Genomic DNA, 17,594 nt, shown 5'->3' with positions numbered 1-17,594 from the left:
CAAACGCAGCAAGGTAGAACTGAAAATACAGAATTTTCTCAGAAGACTCAGACCTTTTCCCCTCTTCCTTCTGCATTTTTTTTCCACCTATCAACAGCTTTGAAAAGATACTGAAATTTAAAGTGAGTTCAGTAGGAAACAACATTAACACAAGCTTATGCAGAGGATTCACTACCTCAAAGGTGCTGTTTCAGGTTTTATTTTTAACTGTACATACTTTACCTGTAGCTAGAAATAATGCATCTTCACAATTAAGATGATTAAAGTTTTGCTTAGCATCGCTGTCATTTTAAAATGCTAGTACCTGCACATCTAGATGTGCATGTGAACCAGCTGTGTCTAGGTGGTTAAATCCAGTCCAAACTGTATTTAAAAACAATCCTGAAACTGAAAAAACACAGCTAAAAAACTTGCAAGAATTTCTAAGTCATTTATGGAGAACAAAAGAAGGTCTTCAAGCATTTTAAGTTCTGTATTATTCTTTTCCTTTAAGAGCAAAATTAAGCTATTGTTGGACTCATGTAAATATGAGTATCTTCTGCTAAGAAAAAATAAATGTCTAAATTATTCCTAGTTCAGAATGAACAAATTTTAAACCACATATTTTACCATGTGCGTATTTGGGCAGTAGTTGTTGTGCACAGTTAGATGTGAATGAAAATATAACAACCCTGTGATGTAACACATTAAAGGAAATGTTGTATCTTACATTGTTCCTGACACACACTTGTTTCTCCAAGGAGATCGTTTTCCTCACTAGTGCAAGTAATACCTTGCACTGAATTTAATGACTAGTATGCCTCCGATTTTTCTTTCCTGTTTTTGTTAATCTGGCAGAAACATGGACAGTAGGAGTCCAGAAGGAGTATGTACAGAAGCCAAAGGAGCAGCATAGAAGAACATAATTTTTACTTTTCCATGAAAACCCATTAGCAACTGTCCACTTGAAGTAATAGTAGACGCAGGCACTGAACACACACACAAAAGGCCAATCAATTTGCTATTATACTTTTCATGTCTGCTAAGCATATTCCCTCTAGACCTTAGCTGAAGTAACCTTCCCTCAGGCAAAATTCAGGCCTAACAGATGGGCGTTATACCATGCCCTTGAGGGTCAAGAAGCACTGCTTCAGTCTGATCAACAGGAACTCATTTCAGAGTTACAGTACCTCCACCGAGTGCGCTTAGCTTCCAGTCCCCAGATGTTCAGTAGGTAAGCAAAAGACCCAGCTGATTTCAGCTAACACCAAGGGAAACGACTGTGACAGATCCTGTAATAAATAACCATATCTTGTAAGTCATCAAATTAAAAACAAGCAGAGATTTCAGGGAACATACATTGCAGGGTTGCTAAAACCTGTAGTGAGTAGCCTTCAAGCTGCACACTACACTAATTAAAGTGAGAAATCTTCAGAAACAGTTTCTTCTGAAGTACATAATGATAATCCAGTCATAAAGCATCAAATCCATAGAAGATAGCCTCCAAATAGATGAAAAGCATAATTAATATTCAAGAATCCAAATACTACAAACCTCAGTGGAAGTAAGTGAACTTTTTAGGGGAAAAAAAAAACAACAAAACCACAGTCAACCCACCAAATCTCTCAAATAAACATAACCCCCTACTAGTTTATTTAGCTTTTTAACAGTCAGTGAAATACCCTGTGGTTTCTGCATGAAGCTTCAGCTGCCTTGTTCCAATCCCAATGATGAAGTTTAAGAAAGAAAACTGAACAGTGGCTCTTAGATAAAACAAACTGGGAATAATGGAAACATTGTGAATGACAGTTATTTCTTACAGCAACTTGAAGAGTTAAAACCTAGAATCCAGCAGAAAGCTTTTACCACATGGAAGACTAAATCACAGCTAGCTACTTGGAGTGGTGAGGGTATGTTGCGTTGCATTTGCAATATGAAATAAACTCTCATGCTATACAGGTTCATTATTTGAGTTATTTTTGTCTCTGCTTAGAGACATTAACCAGATTGCATGCCTGTTAACCAGAGAAACCACACTTCACCTGCTTGAGTGCACACTTCTCCCCCCATTCTTTCACAGAACTCATTCTGTGTTACGTTTTTTCATTGCTCTTCCACTTAAGACTAGGCTGTAAAACTGGGGAGCCCTTGAGAGACCTATGCTAAACACCCCATTCATAATCTGTCCTAGTTACCATACCTCTTAGTTGGAAGTTTCCTTATGCGTATTTATGGGTTTTTTGAGAATGGTACTAATGCCGTCAGTGGATGTAGAAGCTCAGACTGTAAATAGCTTGAAAGTTTTAGGTCCTAAGTGTTTATGAAGTACTGCACTTTGGTACCTTTCAACTGAGAGAAAGCTAGGGTTGCTTACTGATGTCCAATAGTCTGAGGCAGCTGTTACAAGAGTGCTGTATCTGCAGTACTTTGCCATCCTTGGTTAAGCAACTTCCTGCTGGAACCACTGATGTGTGTTACTTTACGCAACAGAAGTGGTCAGGCTATGTATGTGCCACTTTGCATGCATTCAAACCTAATTCCGAGTATTGATTTTGAGAAAACTCTGTATAGATAACTCAGGTGTGTGTAGTCACATTTAATTATTCAGTTTTCCTATCATCCTATTGGTAAACTTTGCTTTAATAGCACAGTTTTACAGATTTTTACTTTTGGGGATAATATTTTGCTTAGGCATCAGCTGAGGAAGGAGGGGATATTAATCCCCGTATTGCATCTGTTGTGGGCCTAGTGTGGTGGAAAACTTTGGATTGCTTGCAACATTCTTTGCACTTAAAGCTTCTGACACTTTCCTGGAGGGATCCTAAACTACTGTTAACAGTAGCAAACACTGTTGAGAACAGTAGGTTCAGCTGGGTGCTAGTTGCAATTTTTTTTTTTGTTATAAGTTTCTGGTGAATATAAAAAATAAAAATATGGAGCATGTGGAAAAATGCTGTGAAGCAGCAAAGAGCCCATACAACTTTCATGGGTACAAGTCATGCCTTGTAAGTTGTTAGATCTTTTTCAAAATTGGGAGGGGAAAAACCCCAAACCAAAACAGGTCATGTAGTATTTGTGCAGTATTTAGGAAATACGTATTTGATACATTAAAGTAAAAAAACCCTGTTGAATAGGTGTCTAAAACTTTCAAGTTGGAAAAGAAAGGCATCTACTAGTGGGTGAGAAGGGGAAACCTAAACAAGGCAAATACCTGTGACAGTTTCAAAATCTATCACATTAAAAAAAAAAAATGCTATCACAGTAATGATTAAAAGAAGATACAGATAACATAAGAAATTGCTAGTAAAAGCTTTTAGAGCAAAAGAGCAAGCATGCTGATGACCTCCAAATTTTGAATAATGTACTTTTTATTAATCTCAGTGTGTAATAGATTAATAATAGTGGGTATGGAAACAGTGATGGTCAAAAATATGGAACACCATATATACCTTTAAAAAGCAGGATGCTTTATCACAGAAATCATGTGTGAGAGGTAGAGGAGAAGAGGGATGTGATAGAAGTTAGAAAATTATAAATATTACAAAGTGCTGAATAGGAAGTTATTTTCTTTCTTTAAAGTATATAATTAGATTTTTTTTCCTTGCACGTTGGTCAGAAGAATATGTAAAGACACCTATGTAAAAATTACTGCTGCATACTGGGCTGCGTTAGCAAAAGTTGTATATATGCGATCAATAGAAGTGATTCATCACCTCTGCTTGGCACCATAATGGCACTGTGTGCGGATTACTTTGTCTGGTTTGGGATTAATTCCAGATATTCTTATACTGGAGAGGATTCAGTGGAGGGTCTCCAAGACAGTTAGAAGGCTGAAGCAAATGCTATGCATAGAGAGGCTGAGAGATTGTGTTTCTTCAGTTTTAGGATAGGAAGGGCAGTGTTACTGCTGTTTTCAGTGACCTGACAGGGAGGTCTAGCAGAGGAGGAACCAGAGTCATTTCAGCCCGACAGCTGCCAAGAACAAGAGGCAACAGACAGAAGTTGCAACACTGGAAATTCTGATGAGATGCTGGGAAATCTTCTCTCTCCCCCACAGCGAGGTTAGTCAGACACTGGGAAAATTGTCCAGAAAGGTAGCAGAAACTTCAGCCTTTGAACACACCCATTAAACAACTCAGCTGGACAAGACTACAAGCAGTCTGATCTCACTTGCTCCTGTTTGAGCAGGAGATTTAACCACCTTGCCTTCAGGAGGCTTTTCAGAGATAAGCTATTCTGTGATGCTGAGGCTTTGTGGAGGCAAACAACATAACGGTCCTAAAAGGCAGAGAACAGGTTCACAAGGTAAAGAAAGATGTATCAGTAATTACTTAATGTTTATTCACTAAGTATATCAATCTTTTTCCCTATTCTTGGCTCATATATGGAAAGAGTATACTCTCTGCAGTTTCTTTCTGATCGATTTACATTTGGCTCTGTATCTGCCAAGGTATGGATCAGAACAGTTGATGAGAATGACCCCTGGTGGCCACATATTCCCGCTGCTGCTTCTGGCTACTCTAGAAATTTTTTTTCTAGAACAGAACAAGAAGCACGAGTTTAGACCATGAATGTGATGGACACCATGCTGGGGCAAGTGTGGGAATACCTTAAACCTTCTGTAGAACTTCAGTGCTCTATTCTTTTTAAGGATTTTATTGTTAGTGGTGTATGCTGGGCTAGATACATGTCTGGTCTGACCCAGCATGCCTTCCACCCTCCTCAGCACTCCGTCACCATTCCATCCCTCACCCCGGGAAATAAAAACAATGAATGGCTGCTTAATGTAGCTCAAAAATGGCCTTGTTAATCACACGAGAGTTAATTTTCTGACAAGTCAGTGAATTGAAGAATTTTCCATCCCTCCCTTTTATTGCCAGGGTCCAGGAGAAGTTCTACTGTCAAGTTGCTATGTCCTGACTTTGTTTGTTCTAGTTAAAGTAATGAACCACAATAAATAGTAAGTTTATGTCAGATTTTCTTTTCAACCTGTATAAATATATCTGAAACCATACCCCAAAGAGTTACAATTTTTATTTGTTCTGTTAACATTCAACAAAGATGAACTTTGGTGTGTTTGTTTGTCTTGCAGCATAAGCAGCACTATTATGGATGTAGACAGCACAATTTCCAGTGGGCGTTCAACTCCAGTCATGATGAATGGACAAGGAGTTCCTGCCTCCTCTGCAAAAAGCATTGCTTATAACTGTTGTTGGGACCACTGTCATGCTTGCTTCAGCTCCAGCCCAGATTTGGCAGATCACATTCGCTCCATACACGTGGATGGTCAGCGAGGAGGGGTTGGTGTTACTTTTTTTTTCTTCCTCTTTCTTAGTTGCCAGTGTTTTGCTCTTTAATGACACTAGCAAGTTGTATATTTTAAAGTGTCAGTTCTGTAGCTAGTGGCAACAAAAGTTGGGTCTTCAGCAGTCTGGCATTAAGCATTTAGCTGTTGTCTTCTGCGTAGTTCACTAGATTTGGTATTATGTACTTTTAATTGAATGTCTAAGAATTTAGTGAGTTCTTAGTAAGTGATTTAAAGCTGTCGGGTTTTTGATGCGCTAACTTCTTGGCATTCTGAAGCTATTGGAATGTCTTTTAAGTGCTTGTACTTGAAATTCAGTTTCTTAAAACTTTTAGTGTAGGTGTTACTGCATGTGAACTCAGGTGAAGTTATATCTTGATTTTTATGAATGAAGTCTCATTAGAGGTAAAACGTATACAGAATGTATAATAGCAAAGATGAAGACTAATTGACAAAGTCTCACCAAAACAGCTCTATAGTACTGATGGCAAGTATACCTTCAATATAATTGCATCTCGTATTTTTATTTATTATTTTAAATTGAGGTGCATATATCATGATGTATGTTTCAGTCTAGTCACTGGTCAAATGATGCAATTTCCATTGGTCTCACAATTTTAATGTTTCAGACCATCTTCCAGTAGAGTAATTTCAGCTCTGTACTTAACTACCTGCACCTCACATATTGCCTTTGATGTCTGGAATATGTCATATAAACTACCTTTACATCAAAGACAAGCAGTCTGCCTGCTTTCATTGCTATATGTTGCAGCTCTTTAATTTCTTGACGAGCTAATATGAATCCTTAACCTAGAAGAGTCATTATCTTTTGACTTTTTGTCCTGTCACTTCTCCAGAAGTAAAATATTAGGCCATTACAGTTTAGCTTGAGTAAGAGACTTAAATAAAACGCTAATTTGCATTAATTTAAATATTTTGTTATGTAATTGTGTCACTGAGACAGCCGTGACTCTGGTTGTATTTAGCTAGTGGTTTTTGCATGATTGAACTTCTCATATTTGGTGACTTTTTTTCAGTCTAAGCAGAATCATCTGTCCAATGAGCTGGTTTTTTCTTTAGCCACCCATGAGATGATTTCTGTAGTTCGGTTGCACAGGATCTGTCCATAAAAGTGTTACATGAATCTTGGTTGAAACAATGAAATAGATGAGGTGTATTGGCATCCTGTGGGCTCCCACATAGCTGCATTTCTGGAGTCTTTATTAGCCTATCTGTGACCCCATTTCGTTTCTTAAAAAGGGGCTGAAAAGATTTCAGGGTGGCTTGTTTTGGTTTTAGTTTTCGTTTGTTTGGTTTTTACCATGTGATGTGATTTGTGGTTACTTTTATTTAGAAAATGTTAGACTGTATTTGTCCTCCTGAGGGATGAAGTTGTTGGAAGCACCAAGCGACTGATAACTCTTGCAGTCAGTTCACTTTTTATCCCCCGTTGGAGTTGGTTTATTTTTTTAAAAGCTCTTGAACTTGGCGCTATGGAAGGGGACTGATCCTGGCTGGTTTGTTTCAAGGATTTGCCTGCCACCTGCTGGTGAGGTGTTTAAATGGTGTTAGAAATTACATTCTTGTGGTTTTGACTGGATTTCAGTTATTACTTAGCTACAATGAAAAAAAGTGCTTAGGTACATTTGAAAAAAAGTGTGGGCAGTAGTGCTTATTGAGAACTTAAAAACAATGTGATAAGCGTCCTTCAGTAGTAAAATGTATATTTTCAAGCTAATCTGAAGTATGGCTCTGAACCAAGCCAGAGAAATCCTTGAGGAGTCCAGGAAATTTTTTGACAAAATAGTTCTACTTCCAAGATTTTTTTTTTCCTGAAATATTTTGGGTTCAGCCCTTTGTCAAGGGTTCCCAAAAACTGGGGGCTGGACTTCTGGTGGGCTGTTGTAAAACCAAGTGCTTCATCGTAACGTCCTTTGCTGTGTACCCTGCAGGCTGCAGTTGCTGGTGGAAATACGGGGACAGTTACAGAGCTGTTGCAGAGCTAGGAATCTTGGAAATTCCCATTCTGTGACTTCCGGGGGGGGATCTCGAAACTGCTTGAGGGGTTGGTCTTATGTATCAGTCATACAGATATGTATGGTTTTTCAGCTTTGCTTTAGAGAGCCGGGTTATCTATCTATTATAGAGCAAGTATGTAGCACTTCTGTGGGTGCTCTTTTGTTTTGAAAATACAGCCTTTTGAAGATAGATTTATTTTTTTTAATCTACAGAAGAGAACAAGAAACTTGAATCCAGTTAGTTCCCTGCAGGTCTGAAAATGTGTATTGTGGACAGTGCTATTCCAGGGGCCTGTCTTTTGCTCCTACAGGTTAGGGTTATACCTCCCTTCACACACAGACCTGTTGAGGACATTCTAATGAAAAGGAAGTTCATGGAGCTTTTTTGTTCTCTCAGTTATAGGTAGACACAATGAGAGGAGAGAGAAAAGCAGCATGAAAAAGTTCTTACTTCCCTTAATGCACTATTGTACATGTGACTGATCTGTACACTAGAATCTCAGAGCACTCATAGATTTTAAATCCTATTAGAAATTGTAACTTTCTTTATCAGGAATTGAATATAAGGCCCTAGTTAGAAGTATACAGTATTCTATAATGTAACTCAGGTATCTAAATAACTGTATTCTAATGAAGAGCTTTTACTTTTTCATGCTCGAAGAATAAAATTGTTATTTGCTTATGGCAGTAAATGATTTTATTTATCTGCTACCCAGAAAATGTAAATTCATAATTTAAAAATGTTCTGTCTCAGTATCTGATACAGATATCTGATACAGATACTGAGTGCAAACACTGAGTCTCAGTATCTGATACAGATACTGAGTGCAAACACAAACTCTTTATGGGCTTTGCAGTGGCTTTTAATTGTGCTTATCTGCAGGAGCATCTGTTTTTTGATACTTTATTCCAGTGACCTGCTTTTTGACTATTTGTGGTTGTAATTATTTTTTCTTTGGTGAGATGTGAGATTATATGATATGGGAAGTGTGTTGCAAAATAAATGGTTATTGTTCAAAATTTGTTGAAGTACGTTGTATTGTGAAAAACAGGCTTCTTTCCTAATCTGATGGATTTTTTTTTTTTTCTTCACTGTTTCCTTTGACTTGTGTAAACTTACCACATTTTTACTCTATCAGGTGTTTGTTTGCTTGTGGAAAGGTTGCAAAGTATATAATACACCTTCAACAAGTCAAAGTTGGTTGCAGAGGCATATGTTGACACACAGCGGGGACAAACCTTTCAAGGTAAGGTTTGCTGTAAGATATATCATCCCTTATTTTACAAGGAATCGTATTTATTTTTCCTCATAAAATATAATAATTGAAAAATGCCATTACAGGAGGATTTCTTAAAAAGTATCCAGTGAGGTGAGTCTTCGCTTTTGCAATAATAGTGCCCAAAGATGCTGTTCTGTTATGAAAACAGATGAAGATACTGTTATTGTTTCTATATCCCTTTTTCTTTTAACCTATAAATGGTAGGGGAATGTGAAAGTAAGTAATGTTGATGTTGAATTTTTTGTGCATTTTCCAGTTGAGCTGCTTACACTGTTAACAGCAAGACATTTTGCCTCATGCTTTACACTTTCACATTAAACTTTGGATCATGCCTAATGGTGCACGTTCTGTGCTGGAGTAAGAGTCGGTTCTGTTAACAAAACTCAGATGAAACACAGTCAGTGATTATGGTTAACCGCTCAGAGAATAATAAGGAAGTCAGGAATGCGGGACCATTGAGCTGACTATATTTCCTGCATAGTATTTGCTAACTTTCTCTTTCTTTTTTCCCCTAATCTGTACCTGCAATTCTAGGTATAGTAGTGTTTATCATTCCCATATCCACCAATCCGTTATTAATGAGTTGCTTCATCCTCTTATGGATACAGTTGGGGCAGTTCATAGCTGTCAGTCCTGGATCACTTGATGGTAAGTCCCACCCACACTACTTCAGACTGAAGTTCTCGTTCCATGTAGGATGTAAAAATGAATTAGGGTTTTTTTTTCTTTTTTTTTTTTTTTTTTTTTTGTAAGTTTAGGTAGCATTTTATGCCTTCCTCTGCCCAGTTCCCCAGCCTCACTAAGTTTTAGTCACTTTCTTCACTTCACTCTCTCTTCTTTCCTCTCAGGTACTATCTTCTGGGTTTTTTTGTTTTGTTTTCTTTGGTGGTTGTTGGCTTTTGGTTTGGGTTGTTTGGGGTTTTTTCATTTTTAAGGCAGCTTTATTACAAAAAAATACTTTTCTGTTACAGTGATGCCTTCCAGAAGTTGCTGCTTCTGCATAGCTTGTAACAGTAGGTATTACAGAAAACAGAACTACTCCAAATATAGGGAGTAAAAATAGTGCATTGTATGTGAAAAGAGGTGGTTTTTTTCAATAAAGGTTAGACTTTTTTTCCATACTGAACTGTGTAGTTTAGTCTGAAAATTTCTGACTGAGAATGAATAACAGCAGGAAACTTGCTCTTGAGGTTATCATACCTTTTGTTCAAAGGAGTAAGGCTGGCATGCTTTTGGAAGCACAATGATCATGGATCCCTGGAAGTTTGCAGATATGATTGTTCCAGCAGCTGATCTAATCTTAAGTGCTGTTCCCTGAGTAAAAGAAAAAGTCATCAGAATAAACTTGTACCTTAGGTCTTCTAATTTTTGAATTAAATATTTTACATACATTATAATGGCAAGCTTTGGTCTTGAAAGAGGGCCTTGCAGTAGGGTAATTTGTGTACTCTTTTGGTCTGGATCGAAGAAACTGAATTTTAGAGACACTGTGTTTAAAAGAGGTGGGCATAGCTCAGATATACAGCAAGTGCTTCTGAGTCTGTCAGTTACCTGCTGAGTCAGTAAAAGTTGTCATCCCGGTGTTTTGGCTAGGCTGATAGAGCTAGAGCCCTAAAATTTAAAACACTTAGTTCTGTGTTAAATATGTGTTATTTCACCAGCTGATCTTCTGTATTTTCTGGTCATAACTAAGGCAAAGAAGAAAATACAGGCTAGGGTTGCAGTAGTTAATCATCATGGCTCAATGTGTGTCATTTCAGCATTTTTTCCTACTGTTGTCTTAATCCCTCCTTTTTTTAATCTCTCTATTTCTCAATCTGTTCCTGGGGGCTTTGAATGGAGGATAATTGTGGTCTGAGTAGAATTTTGTAACATCTTTTGTTCCCGTGTCATTTATACTGAATATAGGCTTCAGGGCTCACATGAGGTAGCCAAGTAAGTAAGTGTCTGTGGTAACAGCCTATTAATTAACTAGACTCCTTTCCTCCTTGCTTCTTTTCTTTTGCAAGCTTTTGAAGTCTACTGTCTGATACAAAAACTTTTAAAGTGTTGGATATTAACCTTGGTTGGTCTAAGAACAGCCATTACTAATTGTTTCACAGCAGTCATTCAGAAACAGAGCAAATGTTTCTGTTTGGTGCATTTAGCTGTTCTTATAAATCTTAATTGCTCTTTTTTTAGGAAAAAACAGTTTTTTTCAAGTCAGATTTATAGTAAGGACCTCATGTTCCTGATGATTACTCCAACAAATCTCCCAAAACCTAAATTGCAAATGAAATTTCTGTTGCCTCATGAGAATATACTTGAGTTCTAGCATGAAATAAAGGAATCTGTCATTTTAGAGAACTTAGAATAGTTGAAGGATATGTTCCTGCTCTCTCCTGTCATTCTTTTGCTTGCAGGTGAACTTGTTTTATGTAGTTGCCCATGTTGGATTTAATTATCTATTTTTGTGATACACATGGTGTGGTGTTCTTTGACTAAAAGCTTTATCCAGCTGTAAATGAGCTGCTGTGCTTTCATATTAAAAATTAGTTGTAGGTTTACATGTCCTTTCCATGCATACATATAAACTGTGTGACTGTAATTCATTTGTCACAGAAATAAACCCACTTCTAAATTAAAAATGCAAATGTTTCATATTTTCATAAGTTTTTTCCTTTATTTCCTGTTTGTGTATCCCCCTCAGAATTAATCTTGCAATACCTCTGTCTCAGAAAAGCTAAATTTCCTTATGAATACCTTTGTTATTCTAACTTCATTTTTATATGGGACAATTTCTAGGTAGCGTATGTCCTGTTCATAAGGAGGAGATATTTTATATCTGAGTCATCTGCTGAACTAAGGGGGGAAAAACCCCCAAACCCTAGATTTTTGGGCAGAGTTTAGAACCTTAGTCCCCGTTAGTCGTATTACTTTTCTGTTTATTCTCACCTTTTTTTTTTCCTAAGTGTTTAATGCTGGTGGCCTTGGGTTCATGTAGAACAACATAAATGGATATTTTGCTGGGGTTTTTGGACATAGTAGACATTCATTTAATATAGGTATTTTCAGAGCATATAATTGTTTCTCTGAAGACATTTAGTATGTTTAATGCTTGTGTATGATTCTGCATCCAGAGCTGAGAGAGAAAAACCTGAACATAATTCTTTTTTAGTACACTTATTACATAATTTTTGAAGCTTTTTAGAAGCTGGTGGAATGTTGTGGATTATCACCAACATGTGGTGGTCCTGTTGAGGGTTCAGCAACTTAAAGACTTTCAGGCTTTCAGAATATGTAGGCAGGTTTATCTAGAGGAATAATCTGCTGAGTTAGTAACTGTCTTTGGCAAGCTAAGAAAAAGTGAATGAAGAAATTCTGCCTTGCTTGTCCTAAACTTGACTGTTACAGATAATAAATAAATTTGAATAGCTAATGTGATGTGACAGCCTGCATTTTGCAGCATGGTTTCTGGTACTGAAAAAAAATTGATGTACTACTGACCATGCCTTGTTGCTGTACAAGGCCTTGAAAATTGCTTGAAGACATATCAAAGTCTTAAAATGTAGTCTAGATGATCAAATACAAGATGTTAGGTACAATGAAGGGGAGACCTTGCAACAGTCTTCCAGTATCCAAGAGGCCTACGAGAAAGCTGGAGAGTGACTTTTCACAAGGGCATATAGTGGACAGGGGGTAATTGCTTTAAACTGACAGAGGGGAGATCTAGATTAGATATAAGGAAGAAATTCTTTACTGTGAGGGTGGTGAGACACTGGAACAGCTTGTTCAGGGAAGTTGTGGATGTCCCAGCCCTGGCAGTGTTCAGTGCCTGGTTAGATGGGGCTTTGGGAGACATGGTTTAGTGTATGGTGCCCCTACCCATGGCAGGGAGGTTGGAACTAGATGGTGCCTTGCAACTCAAACCATTCTCTGTTTCTATGGAATGGTAAAGTGAGCACAAAACAATGGAGACTTTATGCAAAATAATTGCATATAGCAGTCTTCTGTAAATATGACTGCATGTGCATATTGTAACAGCTGCTTTCGCGTACTGATTCCAGTGGGTATGCTCTTAATGTTTAAGATCAGTCATACAGGATTTGCTCATGTAGGGTAAATGCTTTCAGTGACAAAGAATAACGCTACAGTGCTCATTGGAGGCTTTCATCCTTCGTTTAAAAGGGGAGAATGAGGGAGAAATTAATAATAAAAATGAAATTTGTTGCTCATTCTACCACCTGTAACTTCAGAAATCATTAAGGGGTGACTGCATTTGATATGGCTCTCAGTAGAGTTATACTTGCTGAAATGCAGAAAACACAGCCGAGCAGCTTCAGTCCTCATTTGGAATTCATATCTGTCACTCTCTTGGCAGAATATCTTCTAACCATTAGAGTATTGCAGATGCAGATAACAAATGTAAAGGCATTCTGCCTAAGCTCTTAGATGTTGAGACAGTAAGAAAGTTTATCCAGATGTCTAAAATACTACTGTTACATTTACTGGAAAAAATTGCGCACTGAATATTCTAAAAAGGAGATTTGGTTATTCTGAATTCAGAAAAAAACCCCTGTACTACTAGATTTTTTAATATACTATTTGTTAAAGTCACTGGTCATTACTGCCCATTAATAATGGTGGGTATGGGTACACTGGAGAAATTAAACCTTTTATATGTTGACTTATTTTCTCTTGAAGTAACATATCCACCAATCCGGACCCAATCTATCATATTAAAACTGAATGCAAAATTTATAGGTATAGGTTTTGGGGGAAAAATGAAAAGATTGGTTTAAAGTTGTACATAATAGTTGAGTTTGATTTATTAGAAGCCCTCTAGATCTGTATAATTATCTGGTGGGAAGCTGATTTGGTGTGACTTACCGTCCAGAGATCCTGAAGTGACAGCCTGAACTGCTCCTTTATGTTTGGAGAGAAGAGTCTTTACCCATTAGTAACGGATTGCTGGATATATTATTTTAGAGAAAAAAAGGAAAAAAACAGGTAAGATTTTTTTCTCCTCTCTTACTATTTCCTGTCTCCTGCAAAGGCATTATGTGTCATCTTTGATATATCAGCTGTTCGTTATTTGATGACATGATCAGGTAGTCAAACTACACGATATCTGAATGTAATAATTTCTGCAAGTATTTCATATTGTGGCTGCAGAATATAAATAGGCTTTCCTGAAGAAGATAATTTCTAGTTGCAAGTTGAGTATATTGAAGATTTAAGGATGCTGGTTTGGGAATTTTGAAAGTAAAACTTGGGTAAAGCAAGAAAAGTAAGTAGTAGCTTCTGTAGATAATTTGTTTAGAATATCCGTGATATTTTTCTTTGTAGATGACTAGACAAAAGTCAAATTATGACATTGTTTTGGCAAACTGCAGTTTGATTCCCAAAGTTCCCCATCTTACAAGAAATGCAATTGAGTCTTATGAACTTGTGTTTTAAAAAGCTCTAGAAATGTGCCTGACACAAAATTCATGTGTTATTTCCAGAAGGTATTGCCTTTTGATATTATACTTTAATAAACTTGGAATATGATAATGCATAACTGTACCAAGACTTAGGCTAATTTTGACCTCTAGCAGGCATTGGCAAGGCTGGAATTTCAATTTCTCAGTGTGATTGAACTTCGGGGTATGGGTGTGGGTTTTTTGTTTGTTTGTTTTATTTTTTTTTGGTCTTTGTTTTTTCTGTCAGTGTTTGTAGGATCTGAAAGAGATAAAAGCAGAAGTCAGAAGCACCTTAATGAAAGTTAAACCTAAGTTTAGACTTAGTTGCTTTGTTTCATGAAACTGCTTTTAAGGGCAAGACAGCTATTTCAAGGACTTAAAAATTGGAGAATAAAAAATTGTTTGAACTAATACATGCATGTATCTTACCTATATCGATTTATCTTTAACAGAACTAAATGGGTTGGGTTCAGGGTCAGGTTAGATGTGGCTTTGAACAACATAGTCTAGTAGATGTCCCTGCTTATAGTGGAGGGGTTGGAACTGTATGATTTTAAAGGTCCCTTCTGACCCAAAATATTTTATGGTTCTATAAGTGTAAATTTTAATCTTCAGTATTAATTTGAAGTAATAAATATTTGAGTGTAATTGAGATCAGGGTCTTGAGTATTTTGAGTTTTATAGGTGTGCTGGGATTTCTTACATTTTAAGTTACTATGGTATAAGCATGCAATATTGCTCTTATTTAAACATAGGAAATCATAGGGTGAGGTAAAAAGATGTAGGGTAGGTTTTTGATAAAAAGTCTTCACAATTCTTGAGATACTTACTAGTTGGAGAGATGGGGACGAACAAATGCAGTGTGAAGGATCCTAAAGCTTTTGTAATTAGTTCAGTACTTAGAAAACTTTCCCTGAACTCTTATAAGGTTGGGTTTTTCTTTGTTTGTTTGTTTTCTTTTTTCCTTCAAAAAAAAAAGGCTAGTAAGAAATGTGAAAAAAAAACCCTTTTTTTTTGTCTTTTACAGTCTTGAGATGATATGTACGTATTTGTCGTCCCTTAGCAAGTATTAAGTCCTCAGAAATAACACAGGTTTTTCTCTTCATGAGCACTTTATTGTTTTATAATGATCCTGGAAAACCATTTACTAGGTCTGAGGCAGAAATAGACTTTTCAGTTCTGCAGCCACAGTTGGGAAACATCCGAGTTGGATTTTAGGGACAAAACATGCTGGATGGCGTTCTGCTGTTGCTTACTTGTCTTTCAGTCAAATATGCAGGCTTGGGGCAGATTACTGTACAGGCTTGCAAACTCATCTTTAGTCTTAAGAGAAAACTTAGCATTATGTACATAGTTGCAGCATTACTTATTCCTGAGCTCCTTTTGGAGCTGCCTCATACAGTTTGCTGTAAAGAGAAGTGGTAGAGGAGAGAGGTACAGATGACAGCTTGAGAAAGAGAGGACCAAGGGGAGAAGCAGAACAGATGTGGAAGAAGGAGGACTTCACAGTGTTTTAGTGTGGTGATGGGTTTTCTGCTACTGGCCAGTCAACTCATTTGCCCTGCTACTATTCTCTGGATGAGAAGGAAAATCAGTCATGTGGATACACAGTTCATTGCAGCCAGTCATGGAATGCATATCTTAAAATAGCTTTTCTATTACCCATGTAAGCTCAAATATACAAGAGAAAAAGTTTGTGCCTCCCTCCCCAGCAGTATAATTTAAATACCTATTTTGTAAATGAAATAATTGTAAATATAAACCAAATATTTAGAAAAATAACAATAATTATTATGGCCAGTACTAGCTTAGTCACATGCACCTTGCAATTTCTGTGCTTCTGCTTAATTATTGTTAAATCTTTCCTTACTTTTCTGTTTGGGAAGGAGAGGCCATTTTCTTTAAATAAAGACTTTCTTAAGTACTCCTGGAGTAACAGTAGCATCCCAAAAAATAATTGTTAATACAACTTTCAAGTTATTGAAGTTAAAGTCTCAGAACCGTAAAATAGCTTTTTACTGTCTTTGTATAGTACTTACAAAAGGCATTAAGCTATTTAAAATTTAATGTGGGTAAGGCTGTGTTTTGTTTACTTTTGCCTTGTCACAAGAAATGAGGATGCTAGGGAAATGTTACCATTATCAAATACAGAAGATTGAAGAGCCGTTGAGAAATACAGAAAGTCTGGAAGACAAGGGGATGTTTAACTCTGGATGGGAAAGTTCTTCAAAAGCATTTATTTTCTGTGGGAAGAGTTTGTCAACATAAGTGTATTGCTTGAGATTTGCTTTTATGCTATACAATATTACAAATTATAATATAGCCTAGAAAATATGCTATGGAATAATTATGGAAAGTTACAAAGTTCAGATAGAAGTTTATTTCAGATTCTGTTTCTGGTTTTCTTTTGAAGAATTGCATGGTCATTAAGAATTTGTATTCCTTTTGGTGTTGGAGGTTGAGCCAGAAAGGTCAAACTGAAAGATCTGTCAAACTCCTGTGAATGAGTGCCATATTGATGCAGTTGTTCTGTTTCGTTTTTCTCATTAGTGTGTAGTTGGTGGGTGCAATGCCAGCTTTGCATCTCAGGGAGGACTTGCCCGTCATGTGCCCACACACTTCAGCCAGCAGAACTCTTCAAAAGTTGCCAGCCAGCCAAAGGCCAAAGAGGAATCTCCATCTAAAGCTGGAATAAATAAAAGAAGAAAGTTAAAGAACAAGAGACGACGGTCATTACGTAAGTATTTCCAGAAGCAGAAGTTGTTGAAAGTTATGGCTTAGATAGGAAGTTCTTCTTCAGTGTGGTTGTTTGCAGGTGTGGGTCTGGTAGGGTTGGCAATATTTAGCATTATAGTGTGGGCATTCCTTGTGATGGGAGGAAAACAATCCCAGATTCTGTTTGTGTCAGTTTTTCGGGTAAAGCATCTGTGTGCTCAGTTTTCTGTGAGCAACAGTTTGCATTTACAATTTAAAGATACTTTTCATTTTAGAGTTACTTTTTGTTTGCTAACTGTTACTGCTGGAAAATGTTCTGTTTAGTGATGTTGAGTTCTGAAGTTCAGTACTGCAGACAGATTGCAGATTCATATAAATTAGAGATAAATGCATATTATATAAGCTTTCTTTTGAGCAAAACATTTCATTAGCTTAATGATAATTTTGTGAGCATAACCAAGATCTAATTTTGAACAGATGTGACTTGCTACGTTTTTTAAATCTGTCTCCACACAGTTGACGTTCATTAATTTTATATGAACCGATGTGCTGAGAAGTGTGATTTATCATTTAAAATGAGACTTGTTTCCTCTAGTAGGCAGTAATCACCAAGTACCTTTCCTAGTCCATTTTGATCCAGTTGTTAAGTTCCTGAGTTGTTCTAGCATCAGAATAATAGCCATGTTAAATTTATTTAGAGATTCTAATGTGCAGAAATGTTAGGAAAGACTAGGCAATTGTTAAAAAAATCTAGCTTTGTTTTCTGTTTGCTCTGAATGCAGCTCTCCAATACTGGACTGGTTTACTAATTTTAAACTGTTACTGTGGCAGTTACATTTTGGAGTTAGAAGCA

General features: G+C 36.9%; 1 protein-coding gene across 3 annotated transcripts in view; it reads left to right on the top strand.

The window, feature by feature from the left end:
* The window catches only part of AEBP2 (AE binding protein 2), a 45,184-nt gene that overhangs the window by 11,789 nt on the left and 15,801 nt on the right, over nucleotides 1-17,594 (top strand). For all 3 annotated transcript variants that reach the window (XM_057427891.1, XM_057427890.1, XM_057427889.1), the window contains exons 2-4: nucleotides 5,072-5,279; nucleotides 8,442-8,549; nucleotides 16,577-16,763. In XM_057427891.1, the coding sequence (XP_057283874.1) occupies nucleotides 5,072-5,279; nucleotides 8,442-8,549; nucleotides 16,577-16,763 (503 nt within the window). The remainder of the gene's footprint in view (nucleotides 1-5,071; nucleotides 5,280-8,441; nucleotides 8,550-16,576; nucleotides 16,764-17,594) is intronic.

Source organism: Pezoporus wallicus, unplaced genomic scaffold, assembly GCF_028554395.1.
Source record: "Pezoporus wallicus isolate ANWC-B61680 ecotype Strahan unplaced genomic scaffold, APGP_CSIRO_Pwel_v1 contig_2908, whole genome shotgun sequence".
Taxonomy (NCBI): Eukaryota; Metazoa; Chordata; class Aves; order Psittaciformes; family Psittacidae; genus Pezoporus; species Pezoporus wallicus.
This window is presented reverse-complemented; position numbering and strand designations above follow the sequence as displayed.